The sequence below is a fragment of the Oryctolagus cuniculus genome, chromosome 3 (assembly GCF_964237555.1).
Source record: "Oryctolagus cuniculus chromosome 3, mOryCun1.1, whole genome shotgun sequence".
In the NCBI taxonomy this organism is placed as follows: domain Eukaryota; kingdom Metazoa; phylum Chordata; class Mammalia; order Lagomorpha; family Leporidae; genus Oryctolagus; species Oryctolagus cuniculus.
This window is the reverse complement of record NC_091434.1, coordinates 76,125,322-76,151,608: the sequence shown is the minus strand read 5'-3', so window position 1 is coordinate 76,151,608 and position 26,287 is coordinate 76,125,322. Positions and strand designations below refer to the sequence as shown.

The following is a 26,287-nucleotide window of genomic DNA, read 5'->3' as shown; positions in this document are numbered from 1 at the left end:
GGAATCTCTAGCATGTATTTACTACATCTGAAGATTTCAAAAGGAGACAGAAATGTGTTGCTAGTCCACTGACAATGAAACAAAAATGCTTGTATAAAGATATATTTTATTTGATATGGTTAGCTAATTTTTCCCAGGAAAATTGGATGTAAAGGGGGTATTTGTAAATTAAATGTTATTTCCCAGAGATCATCACAATAAAATTAGTGTGCATTTCTGTTAAAAATAAAATGTACCATAAAACATATCATTTATACTTTTATAAAGAATATTACTTAATGTACATAACATGAAAGTAAAATATTCAAACTGAGTTTGTTTCATGATAGAACTAAACACAGGACTTCAGATAAAAAATGACAATTTTTCTGAGTGCTACATACTGAACTGAAGTCCTTAATATTCTATTATGCTTGGCTGGCGCCGCAGCTCAATAGGCTAATCCTCCGCCTGCGGCACCAGCACACCGGGTTCTAGTCCCGGCTGGGGTGCCGGATTCTGTCCCGGTTGCCCCTCTTCCAGGCCAGCTCTCTGCTGTGGCCTGGGAGTGCAGTGGAGGATGGCCCAAGTGCTTAGGCCCTGCACCCCATGGGAGACCAGGATAAGCGCCTGGTTCCTGCCTTCGGACCTTCGGATCGGCGTGGTGCGCCGACTGCAGCGCAGTGGACATTGGAGGGTGAACCAATGGCAAAGGAAGACCTTTCTCTCTGTCTCTCTCTCTCACTGTCCACTCTGCCTGTCAAAAGAATATATATTCTATTATGCTCTGCTCCTGGTATATGGCAGAAAATCATGTAACTGATTTTTCAGGACCTTCTCCCCTCTCTGAAAATTGTTAGTTGCTGAAATGAGCTAGTAGAATCAGACTAAAGAGTAAAGGTATAAAAAAGCACATCAGGTATCAGTCAAAAAATTCATGACAAAATAGACTCAGACCTATGGAACAAGCAGGCTAGAAAACTTGGAAAATAAATCTTCAAATCATTTTTAGGAATGGTTTTCTTAGTTTATTTTTCTAAGGTACAAAAGAAAACTAGAAATTACATTGTGAAACAGGATTAAAAATTCACTTGCAGTGTAAGACATGCCTTAGTCTTTCTGTTTTCTTACCTGTTGCATACAAAACTCTGCAAATTTTTGAATATGTATACACAATAATAATTATAATTTGAACTATTACACAAAAAAGTCCTTATCTATGATATTTAATGTCAATCATTTTTATTATAAATTTATCTTTAAACACTTACCATAAATGTTGAACTTTGTGGAGAGAAATTAGAATCAGATAATGTTCATGACCACACATCCTTGTTTTTATATATTGACATTTCATATAACCATAACTATTTTGAATATATCATCATATGTCATAACATGACAATTTTTTACATATTATTTTTGTAAAAATATTGTTCCTCTTTTACAAGTAAGAAAACTAATGGAAAAGAATATTGAAAAAAACACTAGAAATGACATCAGAATATATAAACTCAATTATTAATATTTTTTATTTATAATATTACTTATATTCCTCATTACTCATGGGTCTCACAAATGGTGTCTATCATTCAAAGTTGTCTGAAAATCAATATACGCAAATTTCAAAATCTTCAGGTAATACATATCATCTAAAATTCGCAGTAATTATCAGTATGATATAAACAAGTCAGAGCAAATGGAAGACAAATAATGTGCATGATATCTGAAAACCTCATTCTGATTTATTAGAAACAAGAGACTGTATTTTATTTCTAATCTATGCTACACAAAATCTCCTTGAGATGGAATAATGATTCAGGTATTAGAAAAATTATTAGGGTATTGTTCATTTTAGGTTTTGGTAAAACATTTTGTGTTCTGCCTTTTACGTATTCTAAGGCACACTCACTAGGTTGGGATCAATGAGAGATAAAGTGTTGATCTTCCAGTTCATATAATTTCAAAGAAACTACACATATCTTGGTGTGCTCCTGATAGTAAATGATTCCAGAAAAAGTCTTAAACATTGCATAATTATTAGAACCCGGGATTCTTTAACCAGCGAGCATGGTCTAAAATTCTGACTCTACTGTTTTCAGTTGCGAGAACTTATGTATGTCATATATTATCTAACCTCTCAGAGCCTCAGCTTCCTTGTGTCTTAAGTTAGGGTGCCCACAGTATTGGCTTTCTCAAGTGTTTATAAGGATTGGATGGTTTCATAGCTCTTAAAATAGTCCCTGACCAAGAGTAAAACACTCTGGTGTTTTATTGTGATCAATCTCCTCCCAATATATATATAGTATTTTGCAAATCACTTTGTAAAGCTTCATATTTATTTTTGATCCAGAATATTTTGCATAACAAATTTATCTATTGCTGAGAACATTTGATGAATGAATCTGATCCTCACCAAAGAGATTTGTGAAATATTTGTGTATTTGATTAAGATTTGTCAACTCACTTTGGGAAAGGAATTTTGTAAATATCTCGTCTGGTCTCTAAGTTGACAAATGTGGAAGATGATAGATAGATAGATACATACATACATACATACATACATAAACAGAGTCATTCTCCAGATACTGAGGTGTTGAAAAAAATGGCTAGTATTGACTATAATGCAAATTAATCTCTCCCTCCTTTCAGTAATAGTACCTCAACTCTACTTTTGAGAAATGCTTCTGTGCCACCGTGAGTGTTCATAGGTTTTAAGTGAGATTTACTCCACACTACAAGATGGGTCATCTGATTTCAGGAAGGCCAACGTGGGATAGCGTTACCCTAAATATAGTGATTACTTCAGGATGAACATATGGCCCAAATGAGCCATAAGACATAATGAGGTTTCTCTGGATTTTTGTTCCTATCGGATTTGAGTCTTGGTGGTTGGGAGGCTGGATCTATTCTTTTTTTAAAGATTGATTTATTTCTTTGAAAGTCAGAGTTACACAAGGAGAAAAGAGGCAGAGAGAGAGAGGGAGGAGGAGAGAGAGAGAGAGAGAGAGAGAGAGAGAGAGAGAGAGGTCTTCCATCCGATGGTTCACTCCCCAATTGGTCGCAAAGGTGGCCGCAATGGCCAGAGCTGCACTGATCTGAAGCCAGGAGCCAGGAGCTTCTTCTGGGTCTCCCACGCAGATGCAAGGGCCCAAGCTCTTGGGCCATCTTACTGCTTTCCCAGGCCATTAGCAGAGAGCTGGATTGGAAGAGGAGCATCCGGGACTAGAACAGGAGCCCATATGGGATGCTGGTGCTTCAGGCCAGGGCATTAACCCACTGTGCCACAGCGTCAGCCGCAGGAGGCTGGATCTGTTGTAGAAGCTTACTACAGTAAGAGAGAATCCCTAGAAAAGGCTTCACTGTGGAAGGCAGAGACAAAGGTTCAGCATGAGTTGAGTTCTTGAGCCATCCATTGCCTAAAGCTAGCTCCTGACAATAACCATGAACCCAACTTCCTTCTTTATTCCCTTTCTTTTCCCTGCCACAACAAATTTGTACACTGTTCTATGTCTTATAAGCAAAGCTTCCTGCTAGAGTGAATAAAATATTCTTTATGGCTGCATCTTCCCCTTGATCATTTCTAACAGCCGTATTTTCTAATGAAAATGGTGAAACCAGATAATGTGCAAAATATATTTATTTAATAGGTGGAACTGTTTCTGATTATAATTGGTGTCATGACAGCTTCTTATATAATCTTTCTTTTAGGCTTTCTTTGCATGAACAGGTGTTTCTTTCTATGGCTGAATAAAGATCACAGATTTTGGTTTCAGATGTTGAATTTGAATTCTGTTTGTATGATCTCAGGCAACTTTTCCTAATTTCAGTGTCAGTGTGCATCCTTTGTTCAGTTTTCAAATAAGGATCATGGGAGTGTTTATCCCATAGAGTTGTGGTGAGGGGACGGGGAATGGAAAGATATAGTACGTGAAGATACTGTAACCCAGCGACTGGTACTTAGTAAATATTTCAATTTTAACTGTGCTGTTAGATAAAAGGCTGGCACTTAAAATATCATTGGATTATTCATACTTTTCTCCTGATTCTTTTTGGTGACTTAAAGATAAAATAATAATATTGATGTATTATTAGGTGATTTTCCCCCCGAAGGAAAGTTGATTTGTATGGCAAAATGTCATTTCTGTTGAGTTAGCCAAGAACTTTACTGGGTTTCAAACACTGGATTGAAGTAAATTTTAAATCCCACTGTATATAAGGATTTCATTAATGTAATTGTTATTTTATATGCATTTTTATATTTTAATGCTTCACAATTTGCTTACTTTTACTGTCGCTTAAGTAATCATATTGATTGAATTTCTAGACTAGCAAATGAAAACATGAACAGAAGAATTACTGATTTACAAAATTAAAAGCTGAAACCAGCAAAGTTTTTGCGTCTAGTTCTAAAGAAAGGCCTGCACATCATCTGAGCTCCATCACTGACAGCCTGGGGCTGCTTCAGGCCTGTGTCTGTGTACACTGCGAAGGTGTTTCTCTTCACAGCTCCCCAGCCCTCTAGTGGTGGTTATAAAAATGCCACTTTGTAGTCCCCGCACAGGAAATGCTTGTTCTTACTTCAGTTACCAGAATCCTTTAACAGGAAGTTAGGTGTGGTCTTTGAAGGAGAATTAAAAAAAAAAAAAAATTTTTTTTAAAGCATGATGGAATTTTAGCTGCAGTCTTCTTGGTGCCAGCTTATCAACCCCAAACTCTGAATGTAAAAGATTCTGCAGGGGTAATGTTTTCATATTCTTATTATGCTTTTTCTCTGTGATGCTTCTCTACCTTTACAGTAGAATCCTTGGGGAAATCTGCTGGGGGACCACTTTCATTTCGAAGCTGCTAGCTGCATGTTTTAGCATGTCTCCTCTTCTATTAGAGCATCCAGGCCTGGCAGTTTCCTCCCCTGAGTATCCAAGGACCATCTTCGTGCCTATGCCTGTCGCTGGGCATGAGGGTCCCTGAGGATGCGTGAGGAAAAAGAGAGATGTCTTTAGAAATACTGTGATGCTGGGAGGGCAGTCTGCTGGCTAAAAGGTCCTGGTCTACTTCAAAGAATTTTTTAAATGGAAACTGTACTGTAGTTTATGTTATTTGGGGCTTCCCTCTTTTCTGGTATAAACTGCACAAATGAACTGGTTATTAATACATTTCACTCTTAGAAAATGCATTTCATGTATTTAAGTGGCAACTCTCACTCCTATATGGTAGGGGTTAAAATAGATTGATGCTTTTAAATGAAGAAAAATGTGAATTAAGTCATTTTTGTACAGATGGCATTTGAAAATCAAGCTCTTATCTGTATTGTTTCAAATAATATAGAAACTCCTGTCCCAGGTGTAGAAATAACATTTGGAATGACTGATGTTATCTGGTTTGGTCTAGTAAAATATGATTCCAATACTAGTGAAACACCGTTTATGTTATCACAAAGACCCATATAACAGAAGTGTGCTTTAAAGATAAACTGTCTTAAACTTATTATGCTTTTGAGTCCAAATTCTAAAACGGGCATTCAGACTGCTTTGCCAGGTTTTTGTGAAATGGGCAGTATTTGAGGAAATGGGGCTATTTCTGCAGTATTTCCCAACGTATTGAAAATATGTTAATTTAAGAAGCAATTCCACTACCTAACAGCAGGTTGCTGAGCCAGGGGGTCCGAGCTACAGACCTCTGACGTGGGTGACTTCCTGCCCAGTTTGGCAGGAACCAGGTTCCTTCCTGTGCAGCTTCTGAGCAGTTCCAAACAGAATCAGGCAGCTCCTGCTCTTTTCCATTCTCTTGCGTTCAAGCAGTATCTTCCTAGGATTCCAGAGCCTGGCATGTCAGCGTTTCCAGAGCCCTGTACCTGACGTATTGGCTTTGAATAAACTGTTTAAAGCTGATGAAGTGGGCCAAAGAGAAAGTGTGGGGAAACGCAGTTACTTGCAAGATCCTCGCAAAGCTGCGGTCCTACAATTTTGTGTCATCTTTCATCTCTTGTTTTGGATATCTGGTATTTTTTCAGAAAGAATGCTAAAAAGATGGCTGCCAAAATAGTCACACAAGTCAAACAGCAAGCACAAACCAGTATCTCTATTCTAGAGTTCTCTGAATTGGGTGTTTTCCTCCAAGTAGCCCAATCACTTAAAACATTTTGGGAGAGAGATTTAGATTACCTCATAGACACCTACTGAATGTAAAAGATAGATCTCCATGCAAGCAGATGAGTGTGTGCGTGAGATTCCCCGAATGCTATATTCAGCTTTCTATGTAAAACATTGCAGCCCTCTTAGTTTATATTCGTTATCTCAGTACTCAGTGTCATGTAACTACTACCTTCACCTTTAATCCTAATGGTCATTGCCTTTTTCTCCCCTGTTTCTGTAGCACTTTCTTATGCAAGGAGCTAAACAGTGATTAAAGGAGCAGGATGAAAAGATGGCACAATCAGTGCTGGTACCGCCAGGACCTGACAGCTTCCGCTTCTTTACCAGGGAATCCCTTGCTGCTATTGAACAACGCATTGCAGAAGAGAAAGCCAAGAGACCCAAGCAGGAGCGCAAGGATGAGGATGATGAAAATGGCCCAAAGCCAAATAGTGACTTGGAAGCAGGAAAATCTCTTCCATTTATTTATGGAGACATTCCTCCAGAGATGGTGTCAGAGCCCCTGGAGGACCTGGACCCCTACTATATTAATAAGAAAGTGAGTTCTTAGTCAAGTTGCCTTTGCTTTCCCCTATACACCAACTGGTTATGGGAGTCTCAGGGATGATGGTAAAGAATGTTGAGCTTCTGCTCCTCTGTGCAAAATATGACTAGGATGCTGGGTGGGCCTGGCCATGTAACAGACCAATTGTTCTAGAAGTTTTTTAGAAACCCTCATTTGAACCTGCAAACTTGGGACAGGCAGAGAACTGAAGGGACAATCTCAGTGGAGGAATTGAGGAAGGATAAAAACCTATTTAACTTGTTGAATACGAATTATTTTCTTATATAAAATGCAAAAGGTGGATGTACTTTTTGTATTCCCAAGCATATCTAAATTCCTCTTTACAATCTGTAGCTTGCTATGAAACACTTTGATCTGCAACAGATCTAACTTCTACATTTTATCACGTAGACTTTCTTCCTTCCATGCATCTCCACAGAAGCAATGAAAGCAGGTGATTTGTCAGTGCCAAAAGAGGGTTTGAGGAAAGACACACCTGGAAAACCTTGAAGTTTTCATGATAAAAGTGTCTAGCTAAAGAAGTAATCAAAGTTTCATTTTTATGTTTTTTTGTGAATTAAAAATGTAGTTTAAAATACTAATGTTAAAACGATAAAAATACTAAGAAATCTTTGACAAATTTTCTGTAGATCCTCATGTCATTTATCAAATTTAGAAGGATTTATAATGCTCAGAAAGAAAACAACCCTGTCATTGTGTCATGTTGGTAATCAGTACATTACTATATTATTTTATAGGACAGTATTTCGAAATAGTGGTCTCACATTTCTCTTAACATCTTAAATGCATGTTCTAAATTCTGTTTTATGTGTTGTGTTTTCTTTTTCAGACATTTATAGTATTGAATAAAGGGAAAGCAATCTCTCGGTTCAGTGCCACCCCTGCCCTGTACATTTTAACTCCCTTCAACCCTATTAGAAAATTAGCTATTAAGATTTTGGTACATTCATATCCTTTTTCCAATGGCACTCATGTGATTTTTCTTGTCTGTCCAACATACTGAGCCAGGTATTTTTCAAAATATATGTAGTTGGCAATGCTATGTGCTTTTCTCTTTCCTTGCTGTTTACAATTAGCATATTGTAAAATGGGATCCCAGGTAAGCAAATCACTTTTCCTCACCTTCCAAGTAGTTCTCTCCTTGACTCACTACTTCTTTATTCTTTTTCTGCCATTCTTTTCTGATTTGTTTGCTGCATCCATGATTTCTTCATTAATTTAGACCATTTACCATCTTATTAATTTGTAATATTTTACCTTCTTTATTAATTTGGACTGTTTTACCAGGCACCCCTTTCTATAAATCTTCCAATTTTATAGTGTTAAATAATGTAATAAATTCCATGTGCTACTTCTTTACTGCTTTTTATATTTGGAAAATATATACATAATTTAAATTTTATAATTTTGTGTCATTTTGCTCTGATTTGTATTACTTCTTGCTTTGAATTTCAGCGTTGGAAAGCTTTGAGTTAGTAAATATTTACAACTGAGTCTGTATACACACCAGACTTTAAAATATTTCCCCAGATTATTTTCCCCACAGTATTCCCATTTATTTTCTACTTTAAATTCTTCTTTTTTTGTTTCTTTTGTTTTATTCCAGTCACATATATTGCTACAATCATTTCTCCCCAAAGGTTTACTGTCTGCCTATTGATATACATCTTCACCTTAGATTTTACTGTCCTGTTTGAGATATCTGCTTCCTAGAAATGTGATTGATGACATCTTGGTGGAATAAGGTAATTTTATTTATGCTCTGAAGTTAAATAGAGTAGTTGGTAAATGAGATATTTTATTTCAGGCCAAGGACAGTGTTCTGCCTGACAGGCAGCCCTGGAAAAGCCAAAGAAGCAAAAGCTTGGAAGACTGGGGCTGTACTGGACAGGGGTGTTTCCAGGAAGAACACAGAAGTCTTGGAATACAGAATGATAAGCATCAGGAAGCAGAAGTAAGTCAGGGTAAACAAATTCAGCAAAGCTTCAGACAGGACAACTTTTAAAGTTCTGTCTTTTCTAAAGAAAGTCATTGCTTGAAGTCCCATGACATGATCAACCCAGGATCAGGTTTTTGGGCTGGCAGTGTAGAAGTTCATCACCACCAGCAGGCCCAGAAAATATTTTGAACTAGATGATGTATAGAATTCTGGACACTGAGCAACCTGAGACAGAATACTTGCTTCAGTTCTGGGGACCAGGCCTGTAGAGCCTACCTCCCAGCTTGCCCAGTGGAGTGGCAGAGGCAGTCTTCACGAATGATCTATCCTCCCAAGTTCAGCACTAACTTCCAGTGCAGAGCTCCCCTGAGATTATGTATGAACGTCAGCGCATTTGCAGTTGATATTTATGCTTTATGTTCTTAAGATTTAATAGTTTGTTTATTTATTTATTTATTTATTTATTTTTGACAGGCAGAGCTAGACAGTGAGAGAGAGACAGAGAGAAAGGTCTTCCTTTTTCCGTTGGTTCACCCCCCAAGTAGCAGCTACAGCCGGCGCATTGCGGCCGGCACACCGCGCCTATCCGAAGGCAGAAGCCAGGTGCTTCTCCTGGTCTCCCATGGGGTGCAGGGCCCAAGCACTTGGGCCATCCTCCACTGCACTCCCTGGCCACAGCAGAGAGCTGGCCTGGAAGAGGGGCAACCGGGACAGAATCCGGCGCCCCGACCGGAACTAGAACCCGGTGTGCCAGTGCCGCTAGGTGGAGGATTAGCCTAGTGAGTCGCGGCGCTGGCCTTTAAGCTTAGTTTTTAGTAGAGACTGAAACAGGATGTGCTAAATAAACAAGTGACTTACAGGTTAGAGAATCAGATTAAAAAAAAAAAAAAGGAGAAAATAGATTTGAATTGATCAGAAAAATGTTTTGTTCTGCATCTTACTGATGAGATGAAAATAAGAAAGTCCAATATCAAAGAAAAGGGCAGATTTTCTTTCTGCTAACTTTTGTAGGGGATCACATACTTCTTTTTAAGAAAAATGTCAAAAAAGCTATCATCTTGCTCCAATAAAATCCCAGGATGTTATGAATCCAGCTTTAAGACATGCTGGAAAAGAGATTTGTGGTGGTGGAGGGCCAGGGCAGGTTTAGAATTCCTGCTCAGACAAACTGGGGGATTGAGGACATAGTTATGAGAGGAGCTCTCTAGAAATCTTGGCAATACCTGTATTTGAGGGCTGTATCAGTTTTCCCAGAAGAAGTAAATCTCCAAGGGGCAACATTGTTAGGAGGCCTGCAGCAATGGAATTGGAGATGAGAAGTCAACTCGGTAAATGTGTTAATGTGTACCAAACTGAATTGTTGCCTCAGCTAGAAGCTTGTGGATTGTTCAGAGCCACAGATACGTTCCAGTGTAGGATTATAAGATTTTTTTAAAATCTCTAATTGCCTGAGAAAAAGCAATGTATTTCAGATGCCTCACCTTGGAGCAGAGGTAAGAAAAGAAAAGGCAGGTGGACTAACAGTCTAAGACAAATAATTCCTTCAGTGTTCCAAAAAAAATATTTACTTGAAAGCAGAGCCAGAGAAAGAGACAGAGAGACAGAGACAAAGAGACAAAGAGAGACGGAGAGAGTCACTGGTTCACTTTCCAAATGGACACAGCAAGCATGGGCCAGGCCAAAGCCAGCAACCCAGAAATCCATCAGGTCTCTTAATTGAGCCTTCTGCTGCCTTCCCAGATACATTTGCAGAAAGCTGGATTGGAAGCAGCGCTAGAACTGGCACTTTAATACGGGATGTTGGCATCGCATGTGGTGGCTTAACCTACTTTGTCATAGTACTGGCACTCAAATCCTTCAGGCTTTTGGTGATACTAGCACAACAGATCAGAGGTCCTAGTAAACTTAGATGTATATAATACTGTTGTTTATGATAGACTTCTGACAATGATTTTATCCATCATTCCTCAAATTCTGGTTCTCTGACTTTAAGCATAGTGCCCTTGCCATACAATAAAAATTCCTGAAGGTTGTCATGTGCATTTGGTCATAACTGGGAGGCCATTATGTCATTATTATCGTTAAGTTTAAAGCCACATAAAAGACCATCCACAATAAAAGTTGTATTTTAAACCTGGACTAATAGCTCTATGTCTGCAAAAATCCCGACTAGTTTCTAAAAGAGCTGTTATCATGGTTAGAAGCAGTTACATATCTAATTAGTATTGTTTCTTGATTTTGGCAAAGTGAGAAGTTTACTTTTCTTACTATATTTTTGCAGGGGCATATTTTGAAAACTGGAATTCTTCTGATCTGCCTATTATCTTGTTTGATACTTAAATAAAGCATGGTTACATTTTCTATATAGCAAACATGTTAAAAATTCTAAAATTCCTTACCAGAAATGTTTCATGTCAACTTTTATTATTTTAAGTTAGATATACGCACATTTTCCTTTATCTTCTATTAAGTTGCATTGCTTCATTTGCAAATACTTATCAAGTACCTACTGAGATATAGATATTCTTCTAAGCATCCGGATGCAACCTTGAACAAAACAAATCCTTGCTCTCATGTATGTGTGTGTTTCTGTGTGTGTGTGTGTTTGGGGGGGAGAAATATAATAGACAAATAAAACATCTGTGAGTTGGTGATAATACTATTAAGAAAAAATAAATCAGTGAAAAAGGGAAGAGTGATAAGGCACTCTTAAATCATAGAGTCATGGAAGTCATTTAAGGTACCATTTTTTTAAGATTTATTAATTTATTTGGAAAATGGAGTTATAGAGGTGAAAAGGCAGAGACAGGGAGAGAAATTTTCCATGTGTTGGTTTACCCCCTAAATGGCTGCAATGGCCAAGACTGGGCCAGAACAATACCAGAAGTTTCATTCAGGTCTCCCACTTGGGTGCAGGGGCCCAAGCACTTCCACTGCTTTCCTAGGTGCATTGTTAGGGAGCTGGATCCTAAATGGTGCAGCTGCAATTCAAACCGACAGCCTATGGGATGCCGGCACTGCTGGCAGCAGCTTAACCCACTACAACATAGCGTTGGCCCCAAATATATTTTTTAAAGATGTACTTATCTTTAAATACTTAAAATACTTTTAAATATTTAAAAATATATTTTTAAAAGATGTATTTATTTGAAAGTCATTGTTACAGAGAGAGAGAAAGCAAAAAAAGAAAAAAGAGAGAGATCTCTTTCCTGCTGGTTCACTCCCCAAATAGCTGCAATGGCCAGGGCTGGGCCAGGCCAAAACCATGAGGCTAGAGCTTCACCCAAGTCTCCCACATGGGTGGCAGGGACCCTAGCACTGGGGTCATTCCCTGTTGCTTTTCTCTAGACATTAGCAGAGAGCTGGATGGGATATGGAACAGTGAAAACATGAACCAGTACCCATATGGGATGCCTATATCCCAGGTGGTGGCTTTACCTGCTATGCCACAATCCTGGCCCCCAAATATTTTTAATATTGAAATATTTCTTATTAATAATAAGAAATAATTTTATGTATTTGAGATTTAAAAATATGATGTATAGGACATATGAGAGGTGATACATAGGAAAATAGATAATTGGAACAGAGATCCACAAAAAGTGAGGGAGAGAGAGAGAGAGACATGGACATATAGGAGAAAAGTGAGATAATGGGAACTGGAAGCATGAGATGGAGGGGTCAGTGAGACTGGAGGTCAGAGAACATCAAATTCATTCTGAATAAGGTGAAGGGAGATGACTAAAGAGTTCCCAGCAGAAGAGTGTCATGACTTGACTCACATTTTAAATGATCACTCTGGCTGCTTAATGGAGAGTAGACTGCATGGACAGAAAGACTGGAATCAAGAAAACAGACTGGGGTCTACCATAATTATGAAGGTAAAAGATGATGCGGATTTGCACTATGGTGGAAACAGCAAGGTTGATGAAAGGCCATCAAATTTAGATTCATTTTGCAGAAAAGCTAAAAGGATTTTCTAGACATTTAGATTGAGACATAAATGAGTGAGAACTGAGCACAACCCTAAATGTGTAATCTGGTCAAGAAACAAAAATAGAACTGTTGTTTACTGAGATTGAGATGACTCAGAATGAACCAATTTGGTGGGTAAAATCAAGAGTTTGATTTTGAGCATGTTACGTTTGAGATATAGGCATCCAGTGAGATTTGAAGTTGATGTGCCAACCTGGAGTTCTGGAAAGGATTGGACTGTAGCTAGCTATAACTTTGGGAACTATAAACGTATGACTAGTACTTAAAGTTATCAGAAAGTTTCTATCTACTTGTTCACTCCCCAAATACCCTCAACAGCCAGCAGGTGGGCACGTGAAGCTGAGAGCTGGGAACGCAATACAGTTCTTCAGCACAGGTGTCAGGGACTCAAATACTTGAACTGGTGCCTGTCAGAGTCTGCACTGGGAGCCAGAACCATGAAACAAACCAGGTACTCTGATGTGAAATGAGAGCATGCTTACTAGCATTTAGCTATCGGGCCAAATGCTCACCTCAAGAGTAAAATTTTGAAGGGTCCTAGAACCATGATTGAATGGATTATGTGACACAGATTTCATGAGGCTGTTAATTTCTACTATATATTTACCCTATGCCCTGTCTTTATAAAAGCATATGGAAACTTATGTACGCAATCTATGTAAAGACAAATTTCAAGTTGTATTGTGATTTTTTTCCTAAATCACTAAATTCGGCATCAAAATCATTAAAAAGGAAAATTTTCACTCCATTTTAGTTACAAATGAGTTGTAAAATTGGCTTAATTCAATAGTCAACTGACACTGCAAAATGGCAAGATTATCCTAGTGAGTAATATAAACACAGTCTCTGCTCTCAAGAAGTCATAGTCCAGTAAAAAGATTAACATTAAAATTTTTCATTGGAGCAAAAATGAAAGGAGCTATAGAGAACTATTGCTGGTAGATCAAAATGTGCCAATCTCGGTACTACAGAAAAAATATGAATTGGCTACAGTGAAGTAGAGTTTTTCTGGGGAAAAGAGGTGGAAATTTCAAGATCTTGGTTTGAAAAAGAGTACTTGAAACATTCATGGCACTCAACAACCTAAAATAATGATTGATATGGAGATAGTATAATGAAGAGAAAGATATAAAAGAAGAAGTGCAGGAGTCAGTTCTCCTAAAATCTTGATTCTGTTAAGACATTTATTCCTTATCCTAAGAGCAGGAGATAGCTATGAAATTGATCCAAATTACAATTACAAAGGTCGTTTTGGTGCAGTATGACAAATGGATTGAAAGGAGTCAAACATGGATTCAGAAAGTTCAGTTTAGAGGAAATTGCAGTGATCAAGTTGGACTACTTGTCTTGGTTGTTAGTCTTGAGGGAAACTTGGATCACAAAGTGATGTTGGATGAAAAGAAGTGAACTGGATCCAGAAATAGTAGGTAGAATTGACAGTAATTGGTGCTTTATTGAACATGCAGATTAGGGAGACATAAAAGAGAAAAAAAGTTCTCTCAAGAAATTCAGGTGTGAAATGGATGAGAGAGGTAGGGTCCTAAAAGTCAGAGGATTGTGGGTTCCAGGAGAGAATTCTTTTTCTTTTTCCTCTAGATAGGAGGGACTTAAACAAGTTTGTGTTAACAGGAAAAAAATCAATAAAGTTGGAGACTTACAGATAAGGAATAGACAAAAGATTGTTGAAGTATTCTGAAACGGTGGCAGGTGTCCATGGATTGAAAACTTCCCCATTGTAACAGTAAGGAGAGATGGATAGGTCCAGATGTGATCAGTTTGGGAATGGGATTTTGGGGATACTAATGCTATCTTTTCTCATTGTAAAGAAAGAAATGAGGTCATCAACTTGAAATAGGGAGAAGGAAGAAAAACAGATTGGAAGCTTAGGAAAGGGCAGAATATTTGAAATTTTCCTTACAAAGAGTAGGAGCCAGAGCCAAGTGGGAGAATACAAGACTGTGTTGATGACTGTTGAGGTTATGATCATGCATTAGAATGGTACCCATCAGCCAAGGAGTGTGATCTTTCCCAGTAGAACCTAGCAGACCAGCAAAAACAAAGAATCCTCTAATTCTATATGTCGATAACAAGCTATCTTTAATTTGCTTTTATCTTTGTTTTTAGCAATAAAGGGAAACAATGTGTTTCTTCTCTAAAATGGTGTTTTTATGTGTTCTCTGATGGTAGGGCACTCTGGTGGCTGATACACATCACTCACTTCTGACTGTTTTCATGCAGATTCATTTGAATAAGATGGGCCTTATTGCAGTGCAACTAAAAAGGAAAAATCAATGCTCTTTTGACTAAAACAGATTATAGATGCAAAGGAATTTCCATTATAGATTAACACAATGTAGGTTACTCACCATCCTGTTGTATTGTGGTTGAAATCAGGGTTATGGTTTGCTATATGCAAGTAATGTGATGATTTATAACAAAAATAAACAATGAGAAGGAATATAAATAGTATTTATTCCATCTTTGAAGTTTTTTAGATTGTCACATTGATAAAGGAGGCTTCTTTATATAATTGAACCTGAGTCCTTATTGTGTTTTTTTCTTAAATATGAAAGAAAATCATTTCAATTATCTAGCTACTGAATACTTTGGAAACAGTTTTTCATAATTTTTTTCTATGTAAAGGAAAGTATAAGACATTGGCTATACCTCTAATGGCAAAGTCTGATGGAATAAACCAAACCAGGTATTGTTACAGTGTTCTCTATGATTCAGGTCATAAGAAAAGCAATTGTTTGAGCATCTACCATGTACCATGTATGTTAAGTTATAGGAGATTTACTAATTTTTAATTAGATCTCCACAGCAATTCAATGGAATGGTTATTTTTTTCTTGCTTTTATAATCAGGTCAACTAAGTCCCTGGGAACTTAATAAATAATTTGACTCAATCATAAACCCAAGAAATGCCAGTGCTAACACTACCCTCTAGTCTCACACTTCAGAATTTTATGAGCAATTATAGTATATTATACACCCCAATTAGAAAGGAGCTTATTATAAGACCTCCCACTGACATGACTTTCAGAATCAAGTTATAATACATTAAATTAATTACTCAAATCCTCTTGATGAATTTTTGCCAGCGCTTATATGCATAGTAAACTTGTAGCTGTTCAACTGACTCTGTCACTAAGAAAACTTATGTTGATATATTATCAACAAATGAACTCTTTCTTTGCATTAAATCTTTATAATTACCAGAAGTACCTATAAAGCCTCTAAATAACCTCATAGTTTGACTTGAGATGTGTTTTAGATAAAGGGTCATTGAATTACAGAAACGGAAAAGCTCAATTATAAAAGAGTAGCATAAATTAATAATAAGCATGAATTGTTTTAAACTTCATGATTTCAGATGAAGGCACAGTAGTGCATGAAAGTAAGATTTCCATTAACCTTTGTCTTCCTTGACGATATTCTTCTACTTTATTCAATGTGCTCATTATGTGCACTATTCTAACCAACTGTGTGTTTATGACCATGAGTAACCCTCCAGACTGGACAAAGAATGTGGAGTAAGTAAAAATTTTAAAAATACCTTACAGTTTGGGCTTCCCTTTCTGTTTCAAATTGTGCTATTAACATCTGGAGACTTCATCTTTGTTTTCACCAAATCATGAAGCAGACATTAATTCAAATGCATTTAAAGTGCTAATTTGCTCTGTGATGGCTTGCAGTGGCACAGGCATTTGCTCTAACTATACCATTTTGACTGTCAGAATTTGTAACCCTTTGTCTTCCTTGTGAGTTTTGTACAGTGCTTATTAGTATCTTCTGATTAAAATTATACCTAATTTCAATGTTCTTATTATACCCAGTTTGTATTTTAGTAGTACGTATTTCATGGATCTCAATAGTGCATGTTTTATGAAGCACAAATGATTCATTCATTTTTATATTAGTGTCTATTTGCTTAAAACTGACCGAGTCAATATATTTTCAGATTTTATCTTCACTTAGAATTATATTATTTAAATTTTTTAAATTAATTTGTATGGAAAGCTTAGTGTTCATTTATTTACAGTGGGAATATCCTTCAGAGTTTAATGCACCTTTTTGTCTTAACCTCTACTTAAGTTCTGTATCACAGGAAGACCAATGTGGAATCCTCTAATTTTCATTTATTAAGTTACCTTTATGACATGTACATATAAATTATTATTTAATGTGAGCTTGGCTATTTTCTCTCAGGTACACCTTTACAGGAATTTATACTTTTGAATCACTTATTAAAATACTTGCAAGGGGCTTTTGTTTAGAAGATTTCACATTTCTACGGGATCCATGGAATTGGCTGGATTTCACAGTCATTACTTTTGCGTAAGTATCTTAATACATTTTCTACCTGGAAGAGTGAATCACTAGTGGGAGCCTACACCATATTTCTCCTTGGTGGCTTTCTTTGGGAGAGCAAGCAATTATTTTAGTTGTCAAATGAATTTAAGATATTTTTCTTTCAAATATTCAGTTTGGAGAAATTAGGAACTCTCAGTAAATTACATGGCTTTGGTTTCAATAAGCATTGTAAACTATTAAAATGAGGTTTCCCACATATTCAAGATTATGATAGATGAAAATGCCGTTTTTCTCTTAAATGGGAAATTGATGGCCATACTCATTGCAGTTGAAAAGGTCTTCATGAAAGACCAACGTAGACTTAGATTTCCCAAAATTCTGAATAACTCTGATTTAATTCTACAGGTATGTAACAGAATTTGTAAACCTAGGCAATGTTTCAGCTCTTCGAACTTTCAGAGTCTTGAGAGCTTTGAAAACTATTTCTGTAATCCCAGGTAAGAAGAAACTGGTATAAGGTGGTAGGCTCCTTATATCTCCAACTGTTTCTTGTGTTCTGTCATTGTGTTTGTGTGTGAACTCCCTATTACAGATATGTGACAGAGTTTGTGGACCTGGGCAATGTCTCAGCGTTGAGAACATTCAGAGTTCTCCGAGCATTGAAAACAATTTCAGTCATTCCAGGTGAGAGCTAGGTTAAACACCGAGGCTGACTTTAGCTGCATTGGTGCTACAATCACAGCTTTTGTGCAGAAGCCTTGTTGCTTGTTGTATATTGCAGATAAAATGCATTCAGAAGGCAAGAATCAGTACATCATATTTGGATAGATTTGATTCTTTGCTTTTTACTCGTTGCTTTCTTTACAGCTGTTCTAAATCAGCCTTTGAGTTTAACAACTTTTGCATGAGGCATTTGCAGTTAACAGGCTACATGGTTTGCATCCCGTAACATCAAGCTTTCCGCATAGAAGCTAAACTAAGAGACATTCAAACTGATGCAAATAAACATTTAGGCCTAAAACTGGTAATCTTTTTAACTGCAGATAAGTGAAACAGCAAGGGGTAGCATGAGTGCTGCATGGGGCTCAATTTTCAGATGTCTTCCTTTTGTTAACCCATTCCCAAGCTTGCAGAACCCGCAAATATATAAACTCATAATTCAGTGACTTCATGAATTCTTACTACTCTATTCATATAGACTTATTTAAATCCAATAAGGGGTTAGGGAGTAAGACATCTGCAAATAAAAGCAAAATATTTACACAAGGTTGATATTTAAGCATGAGTAACAAAATCATTTCTTTTGCTCTAAGGAGTGGTTGGAAATATGCATTTGATTCATTTCCATTCAGTTTTCTAATGAACGTACAGGTTTTGCTTTCATTCATTTTCACCAGCTAGCAGGCTTTTCATGAAATATTCGATCACAAACATTAAACTAATACTATTGTCATTCTGCATGACATTTTTATTTTCCAGGACAAGCTCATGATATGTTTTTCGTAAATTATTTGTTGTAAAGCATATTTAATTCCACCCTCTGATTTTCTCCGTAGGCCTGAAGACCATCGTGGGGGCCCTGATCCAGTCGGTGAAGAAGCTCTCGGATGTCATGATCCTGACTGTGTTCTGTCTGAGCGTGTTTGCTCTCATAGGGCTGCAGCTGTTCATGGGCAACCTGAGGAATAAGTGTTTGCAATGGCCCCCAGATAATTCTTCCTTTGAAATAAATGTCACTTCTTTCTTTAATAACTCACTGGATGGAAATGGTACCACTTTCAATAGGACAATGAGTATTTTTAACTGGGATGAATATATCGAGGATAAAAGTAAGATATGCTTTTTACCTATTAAATTTAATTCTTTAAATGCTAAGAGCTATATATAATGAAATGTATCTCAACCTTGATGTGAACCTAATGATATAAACAAATTTAAAATAGCTTAGTGCATGTATTAGGGAAATCAAGTGATACTTTACTCCTTTTCACTTTTCTGTCAGTTCACAATAAACATTACTGTAGGAAAACATGTCATCTTTCCCTAACCCAGGGTTGAAAGCAATTTTATATCATACTGTATACACAAAAATTGTTTGGTAGGCATTGATCAGGAGTTTTTAGTAGATTTAATAAAGAAGTTAGTAGTTTAAACTATGTAATGTATTATGCTGAAATGTGTTGTTAAGAATAATATGTAGTGGGGGAGTAGCAGATTTTGGTCTTATTTGATTGACTCAATATATGTATTGATTGCAATACATTGTGAAATCAGAAAGTTAAGTAACTCGACTCAGCTATTCATTTACTAATATTCCGATTTATCCCTTTGTTGTCAGTCTTTGTATTATACTGGTTTATCAGTGTGGTTTGATTTGATTTTAGGCATGGACATCCAAATAAACTTTATCACTGAAGCCAGCCCTTTTGCCATTTGGATGTATCTCTCTCTCCATGTACTCTTAGCTAGCTAGTATTGATTGGTCTCTTGATTATTAATACTCTACTGGGGTATTTTTCCATGCTCTACATGTTTTTAAGAACCATGTGAAATTACATCACTCTCACAGTATTTTCCTATTTAATGAGTTATGATGATTTATAATTGAGATAATAAGATTCATTGGATAAATGAGTAAAGGAAATAATTTGTTCCATTCATTATGGCATTGCCCATTGAATAATATTATAATAGCTGCATAATGACAATCTTTGTTTGTAAAACTTTTTCCTATTTGTGTTTCCTTCAGATGGATTTCTAAGTCCACATTTATGGCAGGGATTTGGCCTAGCATTTATGACACTGGTTTGGACATCCACAACCCATATCCGAGTGCTTGGGTTTGAGTCCTGACTCCACTCTTGATTATAGCTTCCTGTTAAGTACACCCTGGGAGGCAGCTGGTGATGATTCATGTACTTGGGTCACTGTCACCCATGTGGGAGACCTGGATTGAGTTTCCAGCTCTGGGCTCTGCCTTGACCCGTTCCTAGTTGCAGATTTTTGGAGAATGAACTATGAGATGTGAGCTCGCTATCTCTATCTCTCTCCCTCTCTCTCTCTCTCTCTCTCTCTCTGTCTCTTCCCCACCCTGCTTGCTCTCTGTGTCTGAAATGAAGATTATAATTCTTAAATATTTGTTTAAATCACCTGGTCTGATGTCTTTTTTTTCTATTTTTATGTTGGAAAGATAACTCATGATTTAGATGATAAAGGCAATCACCCAAATATTATATTTATTAAACGGTCACTTATATATTATTTTTTAAAGAAAAGATTGATTTATATACTTGAAAGTCAGAATTATAGAGAGGGATGGGGAGGGACAGAGAGATCTTCCATCTGTCAGTTCACTCACCAAATATCTGCAACAGATAGGGCCAGTTAAAAACCAGAAGCTAGGAGCCAGGAACTTCTTTCAGGTCTCCTATGTGGGTGGAGGAGTCCAAGCACTTGCCATCCTCCACTGAATTCCTAGGTGCATTAACAGGGAGCTGGATCAGAAGTAGAGCAGCTGGAACTCAAATTGGCACTCAAAAGGGATGTAGGGACTGCAGGCAGTGGCTTTACCAGCTGTGCCACAACATGGCTCCATATATTCTTTCTATCACAAAATAGACTGTATCTAAATCTTTTATCTTTCAATGTTTTTCAAAAGCCTAAGATTACTTGTGAAATGTTTCAAAGATTTTTTAAATGATTCTATCATTGCTCTTCAAATAGGTCACTTTTATTTTTTGGAAGGACAAAATGATGCTCTGCTTTGTGGCAACAGCTCAGATGCAGGGTAAGTTGTGCTTCCTGTTGAGGTTCAGTCCGTGTTGCTCTATCAGCCTAAATATTCTGCCACCTCCCACCTGTTCAACCCCCACTCCCTCTTCATTCAACGTCCTCCATAAATTCCCCTTCATGCTGACTCTCAGAATAGCCGGATAAGTGTGGATTCTCACCTCCTTCACACACTCTTATGCAGCAATTATTTTTCTATACTAGGTCACGTCTAATCTTCCAAATTAGTTCAGTGGAAAATAGAGAAAAGCAGTACATATACATAAGAAGCTTAAGTTAATAGAATTCATAAGCACATATTTCTGTAAGTGTGAAATTTAGCATTTGCTAATGTGTTCTCCATGGCTGAAAATGTATGAATGCTAAAGACAAGGTTGACTCATGATCAGTATATGCCCCGAACATTTTAGCAGAGTGGTTAAGAGCAAAGCCTGAAGAGTCCACATAGATTCAAACTTTGATTCCATCATGTGCAGTCACCTATCCTTTCTTAGTTTCCTCTTATGATAAATGATAATATTATAGGGTTGCCATGGGGATTCAGTGGGTTAAGGGACATATATTAACAGCTGCTTTTAATTATTACAATTGATATCATTCAAGCCTTTGTCATTAAGAAGCCTGGTACATGGAGCTAAATCCTAGGGAAATTCAGAGAAATGTTTACCTTTAGCTATTTGGCAAGGTTTTTGAAGCAAAGACAAAAGTTCTTTCTATAGAAGATGATATTGTATACATCAGTAACTAATACATACAACATAAAAATTGTACTACCTTTATATCCAGATGCCAGTGATAAGCAAAACTGACTGATTTTAATTTCTTATCTTCATGATATTAAATACTTTGTATAGATGTCCTATTCACTGCTTGAGAATTGGTGAGGCATGTCTGATATTAGCTCTTTCTTACATGTGAGGTACCTGAAGATCAGCAAGATTAGAAAACTTGCTCAAAATCATTTAGTCCAGCCATATAAGGCACCATGTTAAGGTCTGGTCTGCTTGATCTTTAAGGTCGTATAATGAAATCTTGACTATACCATTATTTTCTCCTCTTAATGTACTCCATCCAGTATTCAACTATTTAACTCTGAATTCTACCCCACACTCATACATATATCTGACTCAAGATATGTTCAGTGAAAATCAACTTTGTTCCTGTATACCTATTTGTGTGGTCATGTCCACGAGTTCCAGGAGATGCTAGTGAAGAAATGATTGTTTTTATATGAAAACATAATACAGTAATATGTCAATTACAATCACAGAACAATCCACAAAATACACTCAATAGATACTGTTATTACTTGGATTATTCTACACAGTGGTGTGTTAACTACGGGTAAGGAAAGAGAAATATGTTTCCATAGTGCTTGTATAAAATATATGGTTATCTATAAGAACACAAAAGCCAATGAGCAGATTTCCTGCTACTGAATTCCTCTTTTTCCTCCAATCCAATTATAGACAATGTCCAGAAGGATACATCTGTGTGAAGGCTGGTAGAAACCCCAACTATGGCTATACAAGCTTTGATACCTTTAGTTGGGCCTTCTTGTCCTTATTTCGTCTCATGACTCAAGACTTTTGGGAAAACCTTTATCAACTGGTGAGAAGAGACAAAATAATTCTGAAGTAATAAAATCATGAAGTAATAAGATGAAGAGATTTGCTGTATAATATTTTGTTATAGAATCTTTTATTAAACCTTTATCAATCAGTGAGAACATATTAAAAAAGTTTTTCTAGGAAGCGTGTAGTACTAAAATCATGAGAAGTACTATAGATTATTTTATTACTTAGAGTTTTAGTTTGTGACATCCTATATATTTGTTAAAATATCCTCTTAATTTTTACAGACATTACGTGCTGCTGGAAAAACATACATGATATTTTTTGTGCTGGTCATTTTCTTGGGCTCATTCTACCTGATAAACCTGATCCTGGCTGTGGTGGCCATGGCCTATGAGGAGCAGAATCAGGCAACACTGGAAGAGGCTGAGCAGAAAGAAGCTGAGTTTCAACAGATGCTTGAACAGTTGAAAAAGCAACAAGAAGAAGCTCAGGTATGGTTAGCAAGCAAAGAGCCCTTTTTCTTTCATTTCCTCAATGCTGTGACATTAATGTTGCAGTCAGTGACATTGTAGTTGACATTAGAAATGATGTGCTATGTGTTTGGTTAATTATGGGAGCCTGTTTGGTTCAAGAAATTATTACTTTATTTTGGTGATTACTGTCAGTAATATTGATATAAATATAAATATGTATCAAAACCACCAGCATCAAAACATGGAGAATTATAATTGTTTTATTGGCTTTGTTCCCCTCCCATGTGATCCCTTGAGGAACGTAACTATCAACACCTTCGTTTACTCACACTCACAAAGTAGGCAGACCTACATGTTCTTCATTAAATATTATTGTAAACTTTTGGGGAAGAAGAGTTTGGTTGCAATTGCTTCTTCATTACAGGGGTATTGCTAGAGATGGAAAGGTCAGAAAACCAGTGTTGAATAGAGAAGATTATTTCTTAAGTCTGGAAAGGCAAATACCTTATCAACATTTGCTCTCCTCTATATGAAGTATACAAATGCAAGTTTATGGGTTGTGTAGGATGCAAGTGTATGTAAACAGTGACAGAATTGCCTTGTATGCTATAGATCTTTTCATTTGGACTTGAGTTTTCAAAATAAGGCAAGAGTTTACTAATTTTGCTTGCTTGATTTAATGGCTTTAAGTAATCCAACAGACTACTTTTGACTTCCCTTGAATGTTGAGGGTTATTTCCTTTTGTCATTGAATTTGCTTAAATACATAATAATGGCCAGACCAATAAAGTATCTTAAGGCAATAGCAATGACATTGAACACTGTAGTGTTTCAAAGACTGTCCTATTATAACTTACAAATCCATGCAAATACTATGATCTGTAATTCCCCAATATATAATATGTAATATGCAGTCTTCAGAAACAGTCAATTTAAATCAAGGAGGGAAAAGCTCTTTAGAATAAAACACCGACTGAATTAAATTAAATAATGCAGACTGGAACTGACAGTCATTGCCAGTTGTAAGTGTGTTGGAAGGCACATGTCTATAAGGTTTAAATGGAAAACCTCTAATTCTTAAAATTCTTCCTTCTTAAATACTGATTAAGTCATATAAAAATTGTCAAGATATTTGCATTTATTATTCATCTTACTAGATATTAGGAAAATTTATATGAGCCCACAGGTTGATGCTTTTCATTAGAGTCATATGTAACATCGTTCACAGGCCTATTTGTGTTTACTTTGATTGGCCTAATGACAATACACTGTCTTTCAAATCATTAAACAACTGCTTTTTAAGATCATATTCATGATATTAAGTGTGAAATTTTAGCCTAGTATTAGACATCTGGGTCCTACATTGGAGTACCTGGGTTGAATTCCTGTTCCAGATTTCCACTTTCTACTGCTGCAAATCCTAAAGCAGTGACCATGACTCAAGTGATTGGGTTCCATGCCACCCTGGGATGTTGCAGGCATTTGGGGAAGACCAACAGATGTGAACTTTCTCTTTTTCTCTCTCTCTCTCTCTGTGTATTTCTTTAATAAAAATTCTTATAAAGATAAATTAAGCAAGAACATGGATTTTTTCAAAAAATGTATATTCAGTAACCATTTGTTTGGGCCCTTCTAGGCAGCAGCTGCTGCAGCTTCTGCTGAATCAAGGGAATTCAGTGGTGCCGGGGGCGTTGGCGTTTTCTCAGAGAGTTCTTCAGTAGCATCAAAGTTGAGCTCCAAAAGTGAGAAAGAGCTGAAAAACAGAAGAAAGAAAAAGAAGCAAAAAGAACAGTCTGGAGAAGAAGAGAAGGAAGATGGAGTCCGAAAATCTGAATCCGAAGACAGCATAAGAAGAAAAGGTTTCCGTTTTTCCTTAGAAGGAAGTAGGCTGACATATGAAAAGAGATTTTCTTCTCCACACCAGGTAAAAATACCAGATGATATAAACCATTACTATTTAATGATGTGCCAGAATTTGGTGGAGAGAAAGACGCCTTTCCCTTGCATGACACAATGCTCTCTGAGTGGTAACGACATCCGTGTTTCAGGTGTCACCTCAGAGAATTTGCAAATTTTACGGTATGGTGGAATCCCAGAAAGGAATTTTTAGATTGCATTGGGCTGGGGAAGGTTTGTGTTTTTCAGGTCTTGTTAAAGACTTGAGCTTCCCCAGGCAATATTTTATGTGAGAAATTATCGGTAAATGGCTCCCGTCTCTTATTACCTGCTGTGTCTTGACCCAGTGAGCTGTAGATTTTTCTGGATGACACAAGCACAGAAGTGGACCTGGAAGCCCTCAGTCCCCTCAGATCATGTGTGTGGTTGTTCCAACCTCAGGCAAACTTCATACGCAAAGTACATATGCCCTCCCCTTGCTTCAAAGGGAACTGAAGAAAAACATTTCCAAAAATGTCACCAAATTCTTGGGTGGACAGGCACTAAAAAAGATTCATAACATTAAATGAATAGTGGTGTTTAATCATCCTTGGTTATTTGTGTCTCCAGTTAAAAATTAGACTTGCATTCAAAGAATAGCTTGATTTATATACTACAAAAATTGGCCACCAGATGCCTCAGCTAAGGCAGGACATGTCTAGTGCGATTTGATGTTTGTTTCTTAAGCAGTTTCTGTGTAACAATACTGATAGACTTGTTTTGTACCTGAAAAAAAAAAATAGCGAAGCAAATGACTGGGTAGATGGAGAGGGAAAGAGAAAAGGAAGCATGGAAAGAGGGAGGGAGAGAGAGAAAAAGAGAAAGAGCGAGCGAGAGATATTATCCTGAAGTTGGACAACCCCACCCTACAAGCCTTGGAAGTGATACTGAAAAGGTCAAACCAAGTAGGGACATTTAACCTGGGTAATAGTGATGAAAGGCCCACAGCTTTTGTCAATTTTGCAAGGGCTTGTGCCCTTAAAATATTTTTAAAGCAGCTGTTTTGTAGTGACATGATGGAAAGCAGAGTGTTGAAAACCATTTATGCTTTCATATTGAAAAGATAAATGTAAAGTAGACATTTGCTGCAAGATTATGATTTTCTCATGTAAATAATATCCTTAAGAAGTTTTAGGCATGACTGGATCCCATATCTTAAAACATGTCACTGTGGCCAGTTCTCCCCTGTCCAAGTCTCTCCCATATAGTAGCAAGATGCTCACTGCAGCCCTAATATTTTCTATAACCACAAGAAGAAAGCAGATTTCTGAACAACTGTACAAACTCTCTTGATGAGAAGCAGAATCCTATGCCCAAGGTTAGACCATTCTCTACAGATGGATAAATGAAGTGCACCGACTGACTGGAAAGTAGGGCATTCTCCCACTGCTGGATCCATGGACTGGGTTTAGTGTCTCTCAAATGTCCTTGTCTGGGAGCTGAGGAGAATTCCTCAGGGTACTGTCAAAAGAAGAAAAATGAACATTGGATAAGCAAAAGCAAATGTTCAGTAGAGTGAGGTTGTAACAGTGGACTAGCAAGTCAGCAGTTTAGCCCAGCAA

The 26,287-nt window shown here is 37.0% G+C and overlaps 1 protein-coding gene across 8 annotated transcripts in view; it reads left to right on the top strand.

The window, feature by feature from the left end:
- Positions 1 to 26,287, top strand: part of SCN2A (sodium voltage-gated channel alpha subunit 2) — a 132,472-nt gene that overhangs the window by 42,929 nt on the left and 63,256 nt on the right. For 2 of the 8 annotated variants that reach the window (XM_002712241.3, XM_008258692.2), the window contains exons 2-11: positions 6,355 to 6,672; positions 7,529 to 7,647; positions 16,081 to 16,170; positions 16,847 to 16,975; positions 17,544 to 17,635; positions 18,508 to 18,780; positions 20,675 to 20,738; positions 22,210 to 22,351; positions 22,602 to 22,808; positions 24,427 to 24,714. In XM_002712241.3, the coding sequence (XP_002712287.1) occupies positions 6,406 to 6,672; positions 7,529 to 7,647; positions 16,081 to 16,170; positions 16,847 to 16,975; positions 17,544 to 17,635; positions 18,508 to 18,780; positions 20,675 to 20,738; positions 22,210 to 22,351; positions 22,602 to 22,808; positions 24,427 to 24,714 (1,671 nt within the window). In that variant the 5' untranslated portion in view covers positions 6,355 to 6,405. Of the gene's footprint in view, positions 1 to 4,579; positions 4,721 to 6,354; positions 6,673 to 7,528; positions 7,648 to 8,506; positions 8,654 to 16,080; positions 16,171 to 16,846; positions 16,976 to 17,356; positions 17,449 to 17,543; positions 17,636 to 18,507; positions 18,781 to 20,674; positions 20,739 to 22,209; positions 22,352 to 22,601; positions 22,809 to 24,426; positions 24,715 to 26,287 lie in introns of those variants that run through there. The other 6 variants (XM_002712242.3, XM_008258694.2, XM_008258693.3 and 3 more) reach the window with 5 other exon arrangements.